The sequence below is a fragment of the Cephus cinctus genome, unplaced genomic scaffold (genome assembly GCF_000341935.2).
Source record: "Cephus cinctus unplaced genomic scaffold, Ccin1 Ccin1_scaffold1034, whole genome shotgun sequence".
In the NCBI taxonomy this organism is placed as follows: Eukaryota; Metazoa; Arthropoda; class Insecta; order Hymenoptera; family Cephidae; genus Cephus; species Cephus cinctus.
In genome coordinates, this window is record NW_014333567.1 from 410,284 (window position 1) to 431,629 (window position 21,346).

A 21,346-nucleotide genomic window follows, 5' to 3' on the forward strand; every position below is an offset into this window, starting at 1 on the left:
CCCCCGCCCCAACGATACAACGATTTTACACTGTTATGCTTATCATTTTACCAACATAACATGGAAGGCAAGTGACAAGGTCTGACGATAATGCGTTAACGATAAATCGTTTACTTCTATTGAACGTGTACGCGTCTTCCTTTGGATGCTCGTGCATTTTGTTACGTTTACGTAGTTGCATGCATGCGCATCTCTGTCCTACGTTTGCGCTGTACCTAACGGGGTCGTACACACGCAGGCACACGGACGAAACGCAATCACGCATATCTGCTATTACTCGCCTACGTGAGAGACCATTGGATCTCATTATTCGATTTGACTAATCGTAACTGAACTAATCTCTTTATTAACGGTACCCGCGTTTTGAGTAACTTGCGGCGCGCGGATTCATTACCGTAGGAGCAGTTCGCCTATCGAAAATATTTATTGATAAAGGGGGAAAAAAAAAGAAGATGCGTTTATGGGACGCACTCGTGATTCTCTTCCGGACGATGATTATTTACGCAACCGGTTACAACGGGTCAATGTGTCCGGTAGCAGCTTGGATCGGTCGATATTGAGAAACACGCTTGAAAGATCGTTCGAGAACGTGGGATTGAAAATAAAAATACTCGGAATGAGAGTAACTACTTTAATCTCGGGAAGCTTCCTCAGTTAGCTGTTAGATCTTTACGAAGCACCGAAAGTCTTTTTAAGGAAATTTAGCGTATCGACGATACGGGATTTATCACGCGGGACGCGCTACATTAGATTTTGTCAAAAGTTTGGAAAAGACAGAGTTACTATATCGGGGAGCGCGAGATGAAGGAATTTTAATCCGAACGACTTGACAATCAGTCTACTCTCGCTGCTCTTTTCGTAAACTCTACAGTCCGGGAATCCAACGTCTCCCGGGATAATAAGTCACGGCCGGCGGCGCCTTCCCTCCCCTCTTGTGCGATGTGGTCGAGCCGCTTCCTACTTTATTTAAAATTATGAAGAAACAGCGAACTACCGAAATGGAGATTACTCGCGAAACTGTGTTGCGCGACGAAATAGATTATTGAACCGCGTAAAAGAACGATTAATAGAAAAATATATGAATAAGTACAAGTACCTCGTCTTGGCTAGATCGAAGTTGACTATGGGTTTCGTGGAGTATGTATTATTCGATGTAAACGTAGAGGAGGCGTCGCGACCTCCGTTCTGTTATACCTCGGTTGTCCTCGTTCTCTCGTTAGAGTCCATCGTCATATCCTATACTGGCTAGCCGATAAATTTTATCTCGAGAAATCGACGACTCGGTCGACGCTCAGCGAGAAGTAAAAGAGAAGAATGGCGCTTCGGACTGGTCGATTGTTATATATTTTTGGGAAAAAAAAAAAAAAAAAAAAAAAAAAAATTCTACTGCCGTGCCCACGTGACTCGACGTCAGAGGTATGCTGACGTGTATTTTCGCACTTTTAGGTTATCTTCGACGCTCGCTCGCTGTAGCCGCTCCGGCGTCTTCCTAGCCATTCTCGTCGTCGTTTATATTTAGACGAGAAGCTTGTCGTTTCTTAGGAATTATTACTGGTTCTCGCGTACGCTCAAACGGGGATGGTTCAAGAGAAAACCTTTTGCGGCTGCACGTGACGTGCGCGCGCATATCCCCATATCGCTTCTCCACGGAGCTTCTTAAGTAAGAGGCTGCATTCTCCGTGCTTATTCACAATCTTACGAATAAACACTATCTGGTGCTAATTGCTTTCAGAGATAACAATTGTGAAGATATGGTAGGTGTTCAATGATATTACGTACGGTGTCCGTTCTTATTTTCTTGTTTTTTTTTTCTTCTTTCCTTTTTTTTTCTTCACACTCAGGTTTCATTCCCTTTTCACAGTGCTTATAATCTCTCATTCGTGTATAACTTTGTCTTTGTTTATCGATTAAACAATTTTTCCTCCATCAGCTAGTTGCGACGAACAGTCACCGAAACCGGAAAATATTAGCTCTCGATAAAGAGATATTCGCAATAAATTCTTGATTGAATTATGAACCTGCTCGATTATCGATTCAACGAATACTTTCTTCCTTCACGTCTCACCTCACCTACTGATTCGCTCTTTTCGTATTTGCTCTCCCAATATGCATACGATTAACAAGCGCAAATGTATACGTGCGCACGTGCGCGCGTATGCAATCAGTCATTCATTAATATGCTCGCTATTTACAGTGAAATCAATAGGAATTTTCAACCTTACGAAATTGACGCCTAGGTATACAAATATATCATTAGAAATTATAAATTGTTTTAATGGCGAAGAATTCTTCAAGTCGTCAACGATAACACTGAGGCGGACAGTTTCCAAGGTTTCTCGCGACGTCGCCACCCTCGTCGATACGGAATGCGCGATCGCGGTGCACTGGATGCTCAAGGGCCTCTTCTCCTTGGAAACTGTCCGCAATTTTTTTTTTTTTTTTTTTCTACGTTTAACGTGCGCTCTCCCATATTTCCTTCTGCTTTTCTCAGATCATAGATGCGTGGCTTGGCACTTAATGGCTCGCATGCTTGTTTTTTTTTTTATCTTCCATCGTCCTTTCTCTCGATTATCTTAATTTCCGTATCTCCGCCTCGACTAGGAAACTTCTCTCACCAAAGGCAAATCACATTGATTGCGAGAGGACGATACACCGTTCCTCGACACTATCACTACTATCACGTCTACCATGTTCTCCATCGCCGCGATCACCCCCCCCCGCCCCCCGCCCCCTCACCATAAACACTACTATCACCGCCACCGGCCACCTCTCTGTCAGCACCAAGCATCACAATCGTCACTGCGATCGCAGTTGTCACCGACTACAAGCCCGAGGGAACACTACTGCCTTCTCCTGTGTCACGTTGACGAAATCTCAGGAGGGAAAAGCTTGTTTCGTTGCATGCGCTTTTGTACTAGAGTCTGGTTTCACGTGGAAGATCCGGTAGGCTGATACTCGGCGCCAAGAGTCCAAGTCCTTCCGGGGAGTCTGACAAGTCTTCGGGCAGAGCTTCGGCACTGGTGCCACGGAAGATCGGCTGTCGAGCCAACCCGCTCGCGTGGCCACTTTCGAACTCCTTAATCCGACGAAGAAGCGTCGAGGGCGGGATCGGCGGGATCGGTGGGATCGGCGGGATCGGCGCGGGTGGCCCGTCTTCGATGTAATTGATATGAAACCCTTCGATCACAGCCATTCCGTGCGGACTGCTCGACATCTCCGTAGGCGTGTAGTACTCGCTGTTTACGTCATCGAGACTAAATCCAGCGGCCAGGTCGTTGAGCTTCGCCTTGAAGTAGGTGTCCATCCCGACGATGTCGCTTGGGTCAAAGACCATGGAGTCACTCTTGCCGCAGGAACCACTTCGACAGTTGTCAAAGTAGAGATTCGGCAGATTCTCGAGCACCTTGTTCAACGTTTGCTGCTGGTACTTGTAGCTCTCGCGCAAACGTAATACTTGATGCGCACTGAACTTTCGTATCTTGTTACGCTGGAAGACGTAGTTCTCTCTGACCCAATTGAGCTGTCCCGTCGAGTAGTCGCGTACCCTTTTGACCTGTTGACAAAAATCGGGCAGATCCTTTATATCGTCGCCAGTTTAAATGTCAGCTCTAATGCCAGGTAAAAGATCGAGGATCGAACGATGCGATACAAACCTGATCGTAATACTGATCGCGCAGGGAAGTCAGGTGACTGGTCCCGTAGTCCCGAATGTCTCGTATGTGTCGCATTTGACCCTCGTAGCTGTCGCGAATCCACTCGATTTGCTGTGCACAGTTGTCCTTTATCCTGTGAACCTGCTGAGTGTAATTCTCGCGAAGCCTCTCCAGCTGCTGGCTCTTGTACTGCTCGATGTTGTCGAGCATCTGGTAGATCTGCTTGGCGCGCGGTGTCACGCCGACACGACGGCAGCAGAGGCACCACCTATTGCAGCCGCATCTAGAACGGCAGAAGGTCGCGTTTTACTCGTAGCTCCTACTTCTAGTACAGAGTGCAGTAATGTAAAGTGGGCTGGATGAATTGGGACTATTTCTAAAGTGACGCTGACGAACTGACCTCTCGAAGAGATATCTCAGGAACTGAACAAAGAGAGTGAGCAGGAGAAATCCGGCGGCACTGGCGGCGCCAACTCCGATGCTGATGATCTTGATCTGGTGATAGGTAATGGGATCCATGTGAAGTGTGACGTAGGTCGTGGCATTGGCAATGGGATTTACGGCGAAGCACTTGTAGAGTCCGACGTCCTGCCGCAGCAGCTGGCTGATGTAGAGAGACCCGTTGTCGTAGAGTGTTATTCGGTCGTCGAGCCGGACGCTGGGCGGATTCTTGAGGTCGTTCGGATGGTGCGCAGGAGGATGCTTGACGAAGGCATCGGGGAAGGAAGGATCCGGGTTCCAATGTAGAATCCTGAGCGTAGGTGTCACCCAGGTTATCGATGGCGCTGGATTCCCGTGGAACTCGCACTCTAGAAGTACCCTGCTCAGGAGACGATGCTGCCTGGTGGCGCTGGCACGCGCGAGCACAGGCGGACTGCAATTCAAGTATCTTAGGGTATCAATGGTGTCCAGGGTAGTTCCAGCGGCGCAACGTAGCCCGGTGTCGAAGGCAGCGCGGTGCGCGTGGTCCTCGGCCCACTTGATGAACCAGAACATGCGACAGTCGCAGGCCCAGGGGTTCCCCGCGAGCTGCAGCTCCGTCAGGGGCAGCGAGGCGATGTTCGCCGGGAGGAAGGCCAGCTGGTTGCCGCGTAGGTCGATCCTACGTAGGTTGGCCGTGTCGTCAAGGGCCTTGGGCCCGATCTCGCGCAACGGAGCCTCGCTCATGAGGAGGCTCTCGAGTCCGTCGAGTCCCGCGAGGTCGCCGTCCCTGACAATCTCTATTTTGGTACGGCTGAGGTGCAATGCTCGCAGCCGAGGCACGGGCCTCCAAAGCTCCCGAGGAACCGCGGAGAGCCTCGTGTTGCTCAGGCTTAGCCATCGCAGGCTCGACAGACCCTGGAACGCGACATTCGACAAGTTTGAGATCGGGTTGCCACCGAGGTCGAGGAACTCTAGGGCGCTCAGATCGGCGAACAAACCGCGTGGCAGGACGTCGATCGCGTTGTCGCGGAGGTCGAGGATTCGGAGTTCTCGGAGCTCCGAGAAGACGTGAGAGGGGAACCTGGTCAAACGGTTATCCGAGAGTCTAAGCTCGCGTAGGGCGCGATTAGGCTTGAAGGTGTGATCCTGCAGCCAGACGAGGAAATTCCCGGAGACGTCGAGCACTCGTAACAGTCTCACGGGTCCGAACACTTGGTAGGGTACGTCAGTCAGTCGGTTTCCCGTGAGGTATACTTCCTCCAGGGACTCGAGCCCTTGGAAGATGTGCTGCGGTAGGTTCGTAAGTCGATTCTGCGTGAGGTTTAGGTACTTGAGCCGACGCAGAGGGTGCAGAAGGTCCGGCTGGAGGATGCTCACTCGGTTTTCACCTAGGTCCAGTCTCTCGAGTTCCGGGGTCCCCCTAAATACTCCCGGTTCGAGTATCTCGATGCCACTTCGCGTCCAGGAGAGTGTTCGCAGGTTACTGCTGTTTTCCAAGGCCGCGATTGGTATCGTCGATGCTCGAACGTTTCTCAGGCTGACGTCGCGAACTTCGGCTGATAAACCCAGACCGAGAAAACTCCGGTTCTCGCAGTACAGCGTGCTCGGCCCATTTCCGCAGTCGCACCCTTTTATTCCGATGCACGGGCTCCGCGATGATTCGATTCCCTCGACTCCCGATGGCGATGGGGACGACGACTGCGGCAAAGTATCCGCGGTCGTCGTCCCCACGAGCAGCAGCAGCAGCTCACCGACGACGTTGACGGCGACGACGATCTCGATGACGACCGACCACCACGTACCCCGAACCACCACCCGCTCCCTCATCCCTCCTAATACCTGCAAAGTGATTGGATCCAGTAGAGCACCAATCTTTCATTCCGTTCCTTCTTCGCTATAGTTTCTTCATCTTTTTCTCACATCCATCCGCGCGCACGTACGCACACACACGCGCACACGTTCTCTCTCTCTCTCTCTCTCTCTCTCTCTCTCTCTGCAACGTTGCACGTGCTCCTTCTGTTCTTCTTGCTTTTTAATCTCTGTACGATCCTCTTTCGTTCTTATAGACTTATTGTTTGCATCTATGTTTACGTCTTATACAAAGTCAGCTGCTATCAATGATGATAATGACGACGACGACGACAGCAACAATGACAACAATGACGAATATAAAAAGTAGATGTGAGTAAAATCGTAAGGAACAGGTCTGATCGGATCGATAGGCTACGAGAGGGAGGCCCGTCTTTGACCGATTAACCAGTCCAGCAGCCGCGATCGGTCTTGAGAATCAAAGTGCCAAACGGCAAACCTACCTAATTCCTGACGACAGAGAGAACCGAGAGAGCTTTTGTTCTAACCGTTCGCAAGATATCCACTGGAGCGATTTACAGACGCACAGGTGGCAGCGTGTACAACAGGAAGCATAATGTCGCGTTTACGTCGCGCTTTCGAGCATCGTGCTTTACTTTGCCAACTTAACGCTTTACTTTACTACGCGATCTTGAAGCTCTTCTGCTTTTGGTACGTTTAACGCGTGTCACATGACACATTCGTGCATCCCGGCGGCAGACTTCCCGGCCGAGCAGCTGCCGCGTACCCGAGAGACAAAAACTGACTGACTGGCGGCAGTATACACCGACTGCTGCGGCCTCCTCGTGGCTCCTGGTTGGCCGAATGGCAACACTGCGCGGCGCCGACGCACAGCGCTGCCGTTCCTCCTTCTGCTACACCGTGAGCGCGCGTCACCCTTGCCATTCACCATCGCCGTCGCCATTACCGAGTCGCTCAATCTCTCTCTCTCTCTCTCTCTCTCTCTCTCTCTCTCTCTCTCTCTCTCTCTCTACCCACTATTGCTTTACTTTACAGGCGTCTCACTTAATATTTACGGATCCTTCAGCCTGAACCTCGGTTCAATCGCAACGAGGACGATCCTTCTTCGATCGGCTGAGAAATCTTACCTCTTCGTTCCCTCTTCGCTTCTACCTTTGTCCAGTCTACTGTTAGCCAAACTCTTTTCGTAACGGTAAATCCTCTTCTGAAAATCATTCCTCTCTCCGCCTTGAAAATTGTCAAACAATTGCTTCCTCGATTCTCCCTGAACTTCTTATCGGCACTGTACGAGACTACTCCAGGTAAATTGTGGTTGGCAGATGACCGTGCAGAGTCCCTCCTACTATCTCGACTCTGTTGGCCTCGACATTTTTCTGTCCTTCCTCCGAGAGGCAAAGCCACTCTGATTCTGCAGCACAACACGTCGAACACGAGATAAGAACGAAAAGACGATGGCACCGAGACACGTCTAGTCCGAAAATAACGAACTCTTGCATCAGAGTCTTCCTCGTAGCGTTCTCGAGGAGGTTCCTTGCCACTTTTTGCCACCTTTTTGCCACCTAGCCAGCGGGCGGACCCGCGTTTGCCAATCGACTAGAAGTCGCTGCGTCCTCCCTGCTGTCTAATGCCACTTACAATTAACGGAATTCAAAATCGACTTGCGATGTTTCGAACGAACGGCTACTGACTAAACTCTTTAAACTTACCTCAAGTTTAGCTAAATGTCGCGTAGGCGAAAGCGAGCGGATCGCATCTGCACCTGGTGTCTTTGGGTGCTGTGATCTAACCGCGCTAGATACGATCCTATCCGATCCTGATAAAATATTAGATTTTCCCAAACGCTTATCGCGTAAATTACACTGAGAACGCCGAAGCAAACAATACAGAATACGTTCTCTAAGGATGACGTTGATTGGTCGGTTAAGATGTTTTACGACACGCCGTATGTGTATAACGACAGCTTAAACGTGACAACAGTTGATCTTTGATACGCTGATTGTGGTTAGGCAAATACACTCGCTTGATCAAAGACCGAGAGGTTCGCTCGTCATTATACAGATGCGCGTCTCATTATTGATTCGTTATCGCCTCTCTCCTAATAACCTTTTTGCGGTTCTCAACTCGTTCGTATTCACATGGACGAATACAGGAAGTAAAACTGTGCTAGTGCGCCCCTGGTTCGATAATTAGCTCCAGCTAATAATCAGCTGCTGGGCGCAGTGTGCCCTGAAACTGAGTCTTGTATTTGTTTCTTTGGTTATTTTAGTACGGGACCTTGGCGCTTTTAGAAGCGTGTAATCTAAGAAATAATCTAGTCTGCGACACACTTGCTTCGTCCATGCTTCGCAGCCTCATCAAGAGGATATTGACTTCTTCCGAGGTATCCTTGCTATTCACAGATCGCGTCGGAAGGCCCGAGAAACGGATGGGCTGTGCATTGACGATGGTCAGGAAAATATAGCTAGTGTATTATAATATATACTCGATATTTTCAACACACCATTTCCTCAGACGCGTGCGGATTGCTCGAATGTTGCTTCGTTACCCTGAGTTTTTACAAGTTGGCAGATTCGCGGATTTTCATTGGTCGAAATCCAGTCGGGCCGCCTTGCGGCGTCAGCATTACGTAACCTCGAGAACGGTTTGCTGTCCGACGCCACGTTCAGGTAGGGCGACGCAGGTAGAACTCGGGCCAACAGGCAGGCTACCCGCCAGGTTCGACGGTTGGTTGCTACGCTTTGCCTGATTTTACTGTTCAGCTCGGCAACAGCCATACCGAAGCCGAAGCCAAAGTATCTAGGGAGCAGCAGCCGCGGCTGTGTGTGGTAGAATCGGTGTGCCTGGTGGCACCGAGTGGAGGGGAAGGAGAAAGAGGAGGAAGGGTGGGGAGGGGAGGGGAGGGGAATGCCGGCGACTCCGAGTTGCTGCGAGTGGCCCGAGCACAGCCGTCTGCTGGCAGTTTGATCAGCTGGGAGAAACGCGGCGTTGCCAGCTCGAGTCGTATGGCCTGGGACAGAGAGGCAACCGGATCAATATTAATCGAACTGGCAACGTCGTCGGGCCTTTATTTATCGTCGTCGTGCCGAGCAGAACTAGAATTCAACCGACTCTGCCTCTTCAAAAGACTCATTGCCAGGGACTGAGACTGGCTTAACCTTTTCTCCTTCGTTTCCTCTACGGGATTCTTCGTTTCTTGTTGACATTCTTCAAAGATTCATTTCACCGCAGGGACGCAGCCTCGATATAATCCTTACGTGACGTTTCCTCGAAAATATATCCTTAGCCTCGTTGAGCTTGTGTGTGTGAAGTTCCATGGAGCCGAACCTCGACGCCCCCTCCCCCCCCTTCCCGCTTTGCCTGTCATTGGGCGTTGTCATGGCGGCTCGGGGGTCGGTAAACAGAATTTGGTAGTAACAATCGACTCATTGCTGTTGGACGTAATTCAGGCTTACGTTTCGTTTTGCTTGCGCAACTTTAGGAAAATTCGAAAAGGACACCCTTGAAGATTTTGTTATTGACCTTTCCTAAAATCCCATAGAGTACATCTCCACACTTTAGTTTAATGTTTTTCACACTCTCAATAGTTCAGCTAGAGGTCAGCTGCTTCGTGCGTGTTCTGGACGTCGCTGCGCACTATCTCTCTGCTAGTCGTAGATGTTTTCTTTCTTTCAGTCAGTCATTCAGGGCACACAAGCTAAGCTTGAAGAGTAATGCATAAGTGAGCCTGGTTGGCCCGGATACTCTCTCCTCTTGAGTACCAATCGATATGGCACAAGTTGCACAAGGCGCTTGAAGCTGCTGGCATTTCAGGACCTGCTCAACGGTACCGCTTCTTGTACTGGCTCTGTCTTCCTCCTGAATGGGCCATTAAACGACAGGTATTCCCTTTCGACAGTTTACTCGAATGCAGAAACTCCACTTCCGTTTTAGCTAAAGTTCTCGATAGGCACTTGGAGGATTCTATGGATGTACATATAGAGAGAGGTACATGCTTCTCGTTCACGTGGTTCCAAAGTTTAGTCGTCTGACGGCGTAAGGGTCAATGGACCATCCAGAGGAGACTGCTGAAGGCAGTCTGTACACTTTACGCACAGTTTTGTTTATCTCCACGTGGAAATAGCCCTCGTTGTAAAATTACACGCGCCTCACGCACGAGCGAGCAGACCCCCGCATCGTCAGCAAAGCCTCACACACACATCAGTTGGGCCTTTAGACCATTGGGAATCTATCAGCAGAATGAATGGGACTTACTTGAGAGAAACTGATGCAAATTCTCAGAGAGTCCCAGAAGTTTCCCTGGCGCGTGTATCTATGTAAATGGTAGTTTGGTAATGACTCGGGTAAAATGAGATCAGTCCACAACCGCCATTTTCAACATCGAATAATCCCCAAGTCAGCACATGCATCGGAATTCTTCAATCCACAACGGAATGCTTATTGTGCTTGATTTATCGTCAAGGTATAGAGGCAGTTTAAGTGTCGACGCCGTTGGTCAGTTTTCGTGGAGGCTCTGTTACTCGAAGTGGAAGCGTAGGACTTCGAGACTAATCCCGCTTGACGTTGCACTAGACGTTAAAAGTTCATGGGTCGTGTAAATTGGATAAAGACTTTCAGGCTTCTGCGTCAGAGTAAAGAGCAGTGTTTCCAGAAGCGACTATCCCTGTGGCTTTCACGAGATACAAGTTCTAGCGTTTCCTGTTTTCCTACCACTGGTAGTGGAATTTCAGAAATTCACACGGTTTCGTTCGAAAGCGTATTGTGTTTCCTGCGAGTCGTTCCACTCGTTTGTCTTCAGTCGAAGAAAAACGGGGGGGAAAACGCACGGCCTAGCAGCGAAAGCAACACCTTTTACATTTCGCTTTTCCTCTCTCTCTCTTTTGTTTCTTGCCTTTTGTCCTCGAATATCGCGACCCGAGGTATCTTATCGATTCGTCCCCACCTCAGGGATTGATTAATTTTTTTCGATCCTCTACCCACTGCCGACTTTTCGTTCTACCATGATCCCGCCTCGAGGCATTACCAAAGCCTTTATTGTTACGTAAGCACTTGGCGGAAATTCGTGAAAGTAGCTGAAATGGTGAAACTGATTCCTTATCGACAACCTTGAACGGTTCGATGAATTTCTCGTTGGGTAGCAAGGTCTTCGGAAAGAATCGAAAGTCCGTTTATAGATGGCACAGTGACACGCGTGACGATATAGGACAAGGTAAACCGTATCCGACCGACAGCCATCTTTGATCTTTTATACGCGTTGCACACTACGGGATATAATTTCCAGATCCCGAAATTGCGCGGGCGGGCGGTCTATGGTAAGGCCTAGAGCATTTCATGAGGCCGTTCGCGTGAATCATTTTTTAGAATAAATTAGCGAGAAACTAACGGGAGTACGTGAGAGTTGCTAGTGCGGTCGAATTTCATCCGTTTACAATAATGGCGTGTTTGCTGTTGTGGCGAAGACGCCATCTTAGCGGTTGTGTCGTCGGTTTACGTGACGAGCGAAAGCAGGCTAATGGCGGAGGAGGCCCGACCGTGGCGCCATCTCTCGGCGGCTTTAGTAGCATTGCTATTATCAACAGAAATTTCCGAGAGATGTCGCTTCCATACAGAAAGTCGGCATAGCGCGGACTTACAATATGCGCAGGTGTAGCCCTCAAGAGCGGCGGTAAAACAAATTTACAATTCCAATTGGTTCTATCGTTTATGTTTTCAGTGCACGCACTTCGTTAAGGCGGGTGCAGAACAGGGTCTCACCCCATCCGACGTAGTCCTGGCGGCGGACATCACCTTCTCCTGCGTAGCCGATCCGCAAGCCGCAAAAGACGTAAGTTGCTGATAAATAGCGTGAGTCACGCCGACATCCAGGAGATTATGCTTAAAAATAAATGAATTGCAGATGGTCTTCGGGAACTGCGGAGTTCTCATGGAGATATCACCCGATAAAGGCTACGTGGAGATGACAGGAATCGACGCGGAGACCTCCCAGGACATCGCCGAAGCGATAAATGCAAAAGGTGGGCGCTATCTCGAAGCGCAGGTCCAGGGCAGCAAGACACAGGCGCAGGAGGGCACTTTGGTTATTCTGGCAGCTGGGGATCGGTCTCTCTTCGACGAATGTCAATCATGTTTCGAAGCCATGGGCAAGAACAGCTTCTATTTAGGCGAGGTTGGCAATGCGTCCAAAATGAACCTGGTTCTGCAGCTGATGGCTGGCGTCACTCTGGCTGGTCTTGCGGAGAGCATGGCTCTCGCCGATCGAGCAGGACTTCAGCAAAAGGACGTACTCGAAGTATTGGAGTTGACGTCCCTGGCTTGTCCCGCGATTCTCGATAAGGGTAAAGGTAAGGTCGAATCTTGCAACTGTTTGTACGTTTCATGAGATACGTCAAAAGAATACCAACTTATAAATATGCGTTCTTATTTATTTGCAGCTATCATAGAAGGAGGCTTCCCGACGCAGCTACCTCTCCAGCACATGCAGAAAGACCTAAGACTGTCGCTCGGCATGAGCGACCAGCTGGAGCAACCACTGCCATTGGCTGCTGCAGCGAACGAGGTCTATAAGCACGCGAAGCGCTTGGGATATGGCGAGCACGACGCGTCGGCCGTTTACATCAGAGCCAGATTCTAACGAGCTGTGCTCTGCCACTATCGGGCCTTTTACTATATCATATTTATTGCAATACCTGCCGTCGTCTTCAGGCGCTACAATTCCAAGCACGAACGCGAACACACGAGGACAGTGACGACGACCACGACCGGACGTTCAAATTTTTGATCGTTAGTAGAAGCAAAAAGAAGGCAAGCAGAAGAGGAACTAAAGGAAAGAGCTGCACGTGTTTTTCCGGTGCAATTATATATAGAACAGAGCAAAGAAAGATTCTGCGATGGCTTATAATATGCGGGGTATGTTTCACCTTTACCAATAGGCGCTCCTTCGATAATGTCAAAGAGCCCTGGAAGAGTAATTTTACAAGCCGAGCGTCCGGTTGATCAGCGATAACTGGTATTTGGGTGGTATGAGAACGATAGATATATGCCGCATGAAAATGATGGCTGGCCACGGTGGCTGCTGTGATAGCAGTTCGCCGAACCGATAATCAACAACAGGACTGTATGGACCCCCCCCCCTCACTTTAGCGAAAGAAAAAAATTTCAATATTGACCTAGCATGTTCAAGACTCATTTCCCACTACGGTATGGTAGGGTCAAATGTAGACTATAAGGATGGTCAAAAATGAAATACAAAACGAACTGTAATGGAGGACAAGAACGAAACAATATGTATGTGCTTTATCGCATCATTGGAAATGAGTATAACGACAAAAAAAATAAACGTCTCTTCTGGAATTGAGGCATGCATTTTTACAAGGACACTAATTTAAAGCTACTGGACATTTTTTCAGTTTTTTTTTTTTGATCGTATTTGACATAAGCATACGTGTTAACGGTTAATGGGAATTGTGTATCTTATTAATTCGAGTCGATCGAAGCAAAAGTAATTCGCTCGTAAAAGTCGAATTATGTGCCCTCCAAATGGCACTTTTACCTAAATTAATCATTGTTAGAGAGAGAGAGAGAGAAATCTATAATAGAGTGTACAAGACCAGATAATGTATATGAGATAAGCAGTCGTCGCTATCTTTGAAATCGATGCTCGTAGCACCCTTCGATTTATTTCAAAATGATTTTAAAAAGCCTCGAACCTTTTCAACATCGATCGAAATTCAATTTCGGAACGTACCCTTAATTGAAATTTTACTTTCTGTTCAGCCGCAATATCTATCCGAGATGCTCTTCGTTATGTCAGCTCCGATCTCTTTGATTGTTGATTCACTTGTAGACGAGAGTTGCCTATTTTTATGTAATAGATATAAACTATCTAATAGTTTTGCGTAGGGGAATATCCTAGGTGTAGAATATAAAGCAAGGCGAAAGTTTCGATAAAACAGAAGTCGTGAAAATTCACCTATAAGTTTTACATGTCAAAAGATATCCTGGATTTGTTGCCGTTGCTGTTACTACTGCTATTACTACTACTACTACTATTATTACTATTACTACTACTGCTACTGTTACTACTATCGCTACTGCTACTACTTGAAATACTTTTTCGACTCTGTGAATGGTACTAGGTCGGATTGGGTACACCCTGTTGACAAAAGACACCGAGCAAAAGAATCGACGCGGGATAAGATATCATAACATAGATGTAGTCGGCTCGCAACGCGAGTTCCACTTTCAGGGGCCATCTTCCCGCGGATTAGACTGTAAAGAAGTCCCCCTGTCAGCGCAACCGATGTCGCGATTCATCTATACACATAAAATAGCATAACATCAGAACGGCTATTGGCTACAGGCCATATCATATTCTATGTAACTAGACGTATATGAATAACACAGTTATAGTTTTTAGTTACAATAATAATTGTACACATAAGAAAAATCAATTGAACCATTAATAATACTATATGAGACACAGGCATATAAATATGTAGCTATACAAAGGAAAAAGGAATAAAGGAGAAGCAGAGTATGTGTGTGGGCCGAGTGCACATACGTACGTTGCATCCGCGATACGTGTTATATGTTTTGTCACGAAATACTGGTTTTTGAATAAATACATATTTGAATTATCTCTTAGTTTTTCAAGCTCTATATCCCTCGTTGGCAATGTCTCTTTAGGAGCCCACGTAATTCCTACTCCCAATTACCCAATGGCGGCACGTGCAGCTCAGCGCGTTTGACGTTCTTTCCAAGGTGGGAAAGTCCTTCCAAGTCCCAGCGAGCCCCACTCTGCGGTAGCCACGGCGTTGTTCCTGTTGCTGCTGTTGTCGCTTCTGTCGCTGGTTAGTGGTGTGTCGGTGTGGTATTGGTAATTTCCGTCACGTGTGACGTAGGACAAAAGAGAGGGGCAACTGGTAGGTGTAAGCAAGGAGGTAGAGGCAGGCAAACAGGCCGCATGCGCGACGTGCGAGAGAGAGAGAGAGCGATCTTCTGGGTGCGACCGAAAGAGAGAGAGAGAGAGAGAGCCAGGGAACGGATGACACCTGTGGCTTGGCCCCCCCGATCAGTCCCGCCGCGACTGTCCACGCGCCGCTACATCTTCGACGAGGACCATACGTTCGACGTCCACGTGACATCGTCACCCGAGGAACTACTCAAGCCTGGCTCTTCTGGTATCCATATAGTGTATCCGGTTTACACCTGTCATCAGCGACTGCACGGCCAGACTTTCGAAAACATCGTAAATAAGTTGACATGGCCGGAATCACGCGTTATCGCTCCACATTTCCTGTCCCTCGATTACCTTCGATTCCTCATTCGACTCTCTTGTGCGCAATTCCTTCCCAGCTCTCTCGACTTCAACTCAGATCCATTACCGTCGTAGTCGTATTCGCGTTCGAATAAAAGATGCTCCGCGCTCTCTTTATCTCGCACACAGGATCCGGCAAGAATTCCGGCCGCGGTTTACGCACGGCCGAACAGCCACCTCGAGAGAACGGAACGCGCTCCGTTTCTCCGACAATGCGCAACGCCATTCTTTAGGAAGCTACACAGCACTGTCATTTCGTAATCGCTGCACACACGACATCTTTCCCACTCGACTTCAGTGACTTTACCCCGATTTCAGATTTACTCTTGCGATACGCTCAAATTCTTCTTGCCGTTGCTCTTGTCGATTCCGCGCTGATTCCATTTTTCCCCTTTGCTCCAGTTTCCTCGGCTGTCTTTTGCTTTCGCACGGATTGCATAAATACGTGAAGAAGCGAGCGAGTCTTCGAATGACACTCCGACTCTCTCTCTCTCTCTCTCTCTCGCACTCACGCGCGCGCGCGCACTCTACTCCCGCCAACCTTCCACCTTCGACCTACTAATCGCCATACTACGTCGTACTCGGAGACATATTGCAATTTGCCAGCGTGCTTTTCGATTTTACTACGCGTCAACAGAAACAAGGAAAATACCTGAGTTTCGATGAATTTTTTTCTTTTCGAATTTGAATGGGATTTTCAGGAGGTGGAGGTGGAGGAGGAGGAGGAGGAAGTGCAGTGAGAAAAGTCGGTAACGCAGAGCAAGAGCGAGGCGCTACTCTTCTTATAGAAAGTCTCTAGCTTTCGGTGTTGTTAACTCGTGAGCCTAGCGAGGTTCGCTGCGCAACTCTATTTCGTGGGACGATAAATAGCTCGTGGGTACAGGTTAGGAGTCTTATGAGATTTTGATAAGTGTAAGAGAGCCGAAAGAGAGGAGAGGAATAGCGTAGCCGTGCGCGGAAGAGTGTGCTGCGAGGATCGAGTCGCGTCTGCTGCCGTGACGAACCGCTCGACGTTCGATTCTACTGATTCTAGCGCCTCGAGTCGAGCGCCACAAGTCGACGACGCGGCCACATTCCGAGACACGGATTCCGGAAGGTTTTCATCCAGCGAAGTAGAACGCTTACGGTACAATTTTCCAGCAAACTTTGAAACGCCCAGATCGCGCTGCTTTTTCTAAGGCCTCCAGCAAATTACAGCCAACGGTCGTCGCTTCGCGTCTTTATATTTTATTTATATATTTTATGGTAATTCGAGGATCTTAGCAGAATTTCGATTCTCCGTCGTAGAGTCATGTATTAATGGCCGTGGGTTTCTGCCGGCGAACCTGCAGCAGAACTGGACGTGGCTCGACAAAGAGTCGAGAGGCAAACTACGAGAATCGTTGGACCGAACTGCGTCGCGGCGCTTTATCGTGAAAGCGATCCTACTTACCGAGCGTCCTTGGATCACGTAACGCTTTTCCTCTCCGATCTGCCGTTCCATATTCTCCCGTGCGAGCGGTACCCTCTGCCTCTCTCTCTCCCTCTCTCTCTCTCTTTCGCTCTCTCTCTCTCTCTCTCTCTCTCTCTCTCTCTATCTACCTTTTGGCTTCTTTGTCTCTTTCTCCGGTTCCCGAGGTGCTCCGCGATAAGCTTAAAGGTTCCTCGGGTTCCGTCGAGCCGTTAGAGGGAAAGGAGCGATAATGCGGAAATCGAAAAGGCAGTGCTCCATGACAGTTCAGTTGGTAAATTCTACCGAAGCGCCACGGCGCTGCTGGTGGGGAGAGCGCGAAGCATTTTTAAAAGTGCTTGGACGTTTGCTCTATCTCTCGCGCCAATCAGCAGACGTCACACCTCGACACGGATGGACGGACGTCACATTTTCGAGCCTTCCTCGCGCGATTATTCGAGAAACTCGAACGTGAAAACATCTGGCCGTGGAATCGCTCTTTGGAAAAAGAGAGTGCTCGCGGAATTTGGAAAAGTGGCTCCTCCCGAACACGAAACTTCCTTTCGCAGGCTGGCAGCGCGAAGGCCTGTTGCTAAGGGACAACCATCGAGGACATCGTTGTTGCCGACTGTCATTGCATTGCGGACGGGCGCGATTACGGCTCCCGCGCCGTGATAATTTCTGGAGCGGCTGCTCGACGTTTCTAAAAACAGCAATCTTCAGATAAAGGCCCACGGAGGAGGTGCTCGCGATCGAGGCGTCTCAACTCCTCTCTCGCTCCAACTGCCCGGCGGGCTCTTCTCTGTCTGTCTCTCTCGTGCCGTTCTCTTACCACGAATACGAGAGAGACTGTCCCCGTCAGATTAACGTCGTCGGCAGCAGTTGCACCAGACACGAGTACGAATCCTCCTATTATACCGTCGCTACCGCCACAATTGCTGCTGCTGCTACTGGTATCGTCGAAGGAGTGCCATTATTGAAGCTTCTGCGAGGAGAAGTTGGAAACGTCCACCAGGAACTCGTAGCCGAGAAGTCGCTCGGCAGGCCAAGCGAATTATCGGCCGAGAACGTGTGGAGTAAGTGGAAACCAATGTGCCGCGTGTAGCTCACGGTGAATGGAAAGCTAACAGATCGCACCACCACACAACAGTGATGCAGTGCTGTAGTGTCAGTGCAAAGTGCCTCGTGCCCACCGCTTGGATTACTTGAAGATGAATTCCTCCGTCGGATATTATGACGATAGGAACCCACTGCTCAAGGGCACTTTATCCAGGTGAGTTTGATGCTCCCCACTCGGCTATTTCTCTATTTCTAATCTATAATATCTCGAGTCGAACTTTTTTTCCCACCCACTAATCGCAACCCTTCCTCCGCGACTGCTCCTCCAGATTGTATCTTCAATCTATCGGAATCCCACGTGCGCGCCTCCATATGCTTTTCTCTCCGATCCAACTTGCACTGGCCAGCCAGAGCGAGAGCAGTGCCTCGTCGTGGCACGTGTGCCACGGGCCTAAACTTTCCGAGGAAGGGACTGTCGCGAGGCTACTCGGAGGCTACTCGGAGGCTACTCGGAGGCTACTCGGAGGCTACGCGGAGTAGCCTCGTTTGCGTAGCCTTCGGGCACGTGCGAACCCCGAATTCAAGATGCCTGACGACAAGAGCAGGGACAGCAACAGCAACATCAGCGGCAATGACGCGGTAGGCAACCGTGCCGCGCATTACTAGGTCGCACTAGGTCACGCTAGGTCGACATTGGAGGCCTCTCTCGAGGTCTCTTTGCACGCACTACCTTCCCTCCCCTCCAGCTCCTCCCTCTCCGCCCCCCACTAGACGGTCCAACAGGAGGGAACGATCGACATTCCAGCAATTTGGTGAACGTGGCTTTGGTGGCTTTGGCCACCGAGGACCCCGATACGCGATGTGGGACAGGGTCGGCCGTGCAAAAATCCCAATCGGAACCTTCCGTGCTTCCCCGCTACCGTGTCAGGCCCCTGGGGACCTTGTGCCCCGGAATCCTTCTGCGATACTTTTCGATGCTATTTACCGAGATACCGTGTTCCTCCCGTAGGATTTTGCTTTTGCGCTTTCCTCCTGAACATCAAAGATCCAGGCAGGAATTGTGAGCCTGACGTCCGGCTTCGACTCTCGCGCAGAGCTGTTCACGGGGAGAAAGGCGAGGAGAAGGCTTTCGCCGTTGGACTCGCAAACCCGCTGACCTATGGGAAGTCTTCAGCCAGAGAATTCCGCGACTTCTCGATTTCCAAAATCTTCCATCGTCAGTGAAAGTAGAATCTCCATGATCCAGTTGCCCTTCTCACCCGTCATCCTCTTCCGTCGAACCGTAAACGTTCGAGCTCATCTGCAACTGAGCTCGCAATGCTCGAGGTACCTGTAAGGATCATTCTGACTCCTCGGCGACGTCATGACGGACGTTCCGGTATGTCACTCGCGATATCATGGATCAGCCTGCAGTCGACACTTTCACCCGCGGGTTTCTAATGCTAGAAGTTTCAAGTTTGCCCGCGCTCGCACGACCGTGCAACTTGGCAACTTCTCTGGTTCACACGAAACCGCCCATTTCTTCTCGATCGGAGCGTCTGCTGGTACAGATCCGAAATTCCACCGGTCCTTTACTGCGGATGTTCGGTCAGAGTGCTGTAAGAACGGCAGCAGCCACTTCGGTCCAGCTTCGACACAGTCTGTGTCCCTTTGGAATGTAAGCGCACTTGTTCCAACCTCTATTTACACGCTTCCACCGAAGCATCAAACATTTGAACAGCCGCCTCTAAGCGGCCCTAATATTACGTAGACGTCCCACTGGCTGCTGGTCGAACGGCCAACCATTGATCTTGTCTCCAATAGGGAACTTCGCTCTTGGCTGTAGTGGCTGTAGTAGAAGGTCGCTCCGGCACGTCTCAAGGTCTGTATACATCGCGCATCCATTGTCGCCGCTTCGAAAGATTCCCTAGATTCCCTAGATTCCCTGCAATTCGCTTATGGCGGTGCCGCTGCTGCGCTCTTCTCGTCGCGATAACCCGCTGCACGTTCACAGTGGAGCGAACGCGCGACCAACGTACGAAGCAGAAGGAGCGAGACGAGTGTTCCGTTAGTCCTCTGAGATTTCCTCCTGGGACTCATCCGGCCGAGTTATCGGCCGCGTCCGCCTGGCCTACCTGACGATTAAATTGAGCCTCTTTTCAATCGGTTACTTCCCTTTTCGTTCCCTCTCCTCTCCTCCTTGTGGAGCAGCTGATAGCGCTTATACTCGCCTAGTTGCCAGGGCGACGCGCTTGGCCAAAGAGTCATTTAAACGATCGAGGCAGGATTGGGGCATTTCGAGATTCATCTGGCTGGCTCCATCCCTTCGTCTCCTCTCTCTCTCTCTGTCCACGGTTGCACCTTCTGCCTCACCCGCTCGCCACCCAGTCTCCTCTTCCTCCTCCTCCTCTTCTCCCGCTTGATTAGCATAGTCGCGAGCAGCGCCGAGCACCAAGTAAATCTTGCTTGGACTGCGCAATAGAGGCGTCACGTGTCGGCTGTTTTGTTTACGTCGCAGCCCCGAGTGAAAGTTCCTTTCGGGATGGAAGCAAAGCCGTTGTGTCGTTGCTTGAAGTACGTTTCTCGGCCGATTCGCAGTTGGCCAACTGAAGTAGAGGTACTCGAGAACCGATTGCCCGTGTTTCTTCGTTTGCCGCTACGTTCGGTGCATTTAAATGTACTTCTATGTGTTTTTCAAGCACACGTGTCACGGGGACGACACGAGAAGGTCTTTTCGGAGACAGAACTCATCAGAGTCCGCTTGGGAGAGACCTTTGCAAGCCCCGCCAAAATGAAATACTCGAGAGATGTTGAAAATCAAAGCCGAAGCAGCAGCAATGACGATTCGCGGCGCCTTTACCTACACAGTCGAGATATGCACGTGGCACGTGTGTGCGATGCATGAAAAGAGGCTGTGCTGCGGTAGCTCCGCTACAGGCAATAGCTTCAAGGCGACAGCTTGCGCAGGCCAACGAACTGCGGTAGCTGAAAGCCGAGGCATCCAAAGCTGCCGCTACTTGCCGCTACTTGGCTCACTCCTCTCTCCGCTTCCCTCTAGTTATCTCTACCTGCGTTATCTCGTCAGTCTGAAGATCCGAAATTCCTGTCGAATCACTCGACTCGCTCGATTATTTCTTCCCGATTATTCGATGCGCTCTGAAATAATTCGGAGATACTTTGCCGAGCTTTCACATCAAAGTTTCTCCAGAAGAATTTGGACGGGTCGTCCGGTCGATTCTAAACGACTGCCAGAAATCGATTAGGTTTCGAAAAACTCATTGCCAATTCGCGTGAACCTCGCGAGTGTCCGTCGACTCGTTCCGGAATCGGGAGGATCCGTCCGGCCGCGCCGATTGGCTCAGTTGGTTCGTCGGTTGGGCAGCCGACTGCCTGTTTGTCCGTTGAGCCCGTTAGTTGGGTAGTTGGTTAGCTGGGTGGCTAACTAGTTGGCTGGCCCATTGGCTCTGGCGTCGATTCGTTCGACGAACAAGACCTTGTGGCTCGTTCCTCCGTTCTCCACCATTCTCCTCCGCTCCATTAACTGCCTATTAATCGTTCAGGATTTATTATAATAATTACGAACCGAGCGACACGCACAAGTGCGCCTTGGGAGGCAGGAACGAACGCTGAAAATCACGGCGAAAGCGTCGCGACGCGCGT

The 21,346-nt window shown here is 49.9% G+C and overlaps 3 protein-coding genes across 10 annotated transcripts in view; 2 read left to right on the forward strand and 1 right to left on the reverse strand.

Annotated features, from left to right (window-relative positions):
- Positions 1-14,539, forward strand: part of LOC107271704 (putative oxidoreductase GLYR1 homolog) — a 17,668-nt gene extending 3,129 nt beyond the window's left edge. The window contains exons 8-10 of the mRNA XM_015748002.2: positions 11,617-11,727; positions 11,800-12,244; positions 12,335-14,539. Of these exons, the coding sequence (XP_015603488.1) occupies positions 11,617-11,727; positions 11,800-12,244; positions 12,335-12,534 (756 nt within the window). The 3' untranslated portion in view covers positions 12,535-14,539. The remainder of the gene's footprint in view (positions 1-11,616; positions 11,728-11,799; positions 12,245-12,334) is intronic.
- LOC107271702 (immunoglobulin domain and leucine-rich repeat-containing protein 2) lies at positions 1,360-7,842 on the reverse strand. Of its 5 annotated transcripts, XM_015748000.2 has the most exons (5): positions 7,613-7,798; positions 7,034-7,527; positions 4,054-5,915; positions 3,654-3,936; positions 1,360-3,577 (listed from the first exon to the last, which is right to left on the reverse strand). In XM_015748000.2, the coding sequence occupies exons 3-5, from the start codon at positions 5,901-5,903 to the stop codon at positions 2,915-2,917; spliced, it is 2,796 nt and encodes a 931-aa protein (XP_015603486.1). In that variant the 5' UTR covers positions 5,904-5,915; positions 7,034-7,527; positions 7,613-7,798; the 3' UTR covers positions 1,360-2,914. The 5 variants fall into 5 exon arrangements, with proteins under 5 accessions (XP_015603486.1, XP_024944747.1, XP_024944745.1 ...); XM_025088979.1 differs by lacking the exon at positions 7,034-7,527 and having other exon boundaries at positions 7,613-7,842; XM_025088977.1 differs by lacking the exon at positions 7,613-7,798 and having other exon boundaries at positions 7,034-7,586.
- Positions 14,540-14,966: 427 nt separating the features above from the next.
- The window catches only part of LOC107271701 (AF4/FMR2 family member 4), a 48,018-nt gene continuing 41,638 nt past the window's right edge, over positions 14,967-21,346 (forward strand). For 3 of the 4 annotated variants that reach the window (XM_015747993.2, XM_025088966.1, XM_015747995.2), the window contains exons 1-2: positions 14,967-15,082; positions 17,218-17,921. In XM_015747993.2, the coding sequence (XP_015603479.1) occupies positions 17,860-17,921 (62 nt within the window). In that variant the 5' untranslated portion in view covers positions 14,967-15,082; positions 17,218-17,859. Of the gene's footprint in view, positions 15,083-16,892; positions 17,922-21,346 lie in introns of those variants that run through there. The other variant, XM_025088967.1, reaches the window with a different exon arrangement.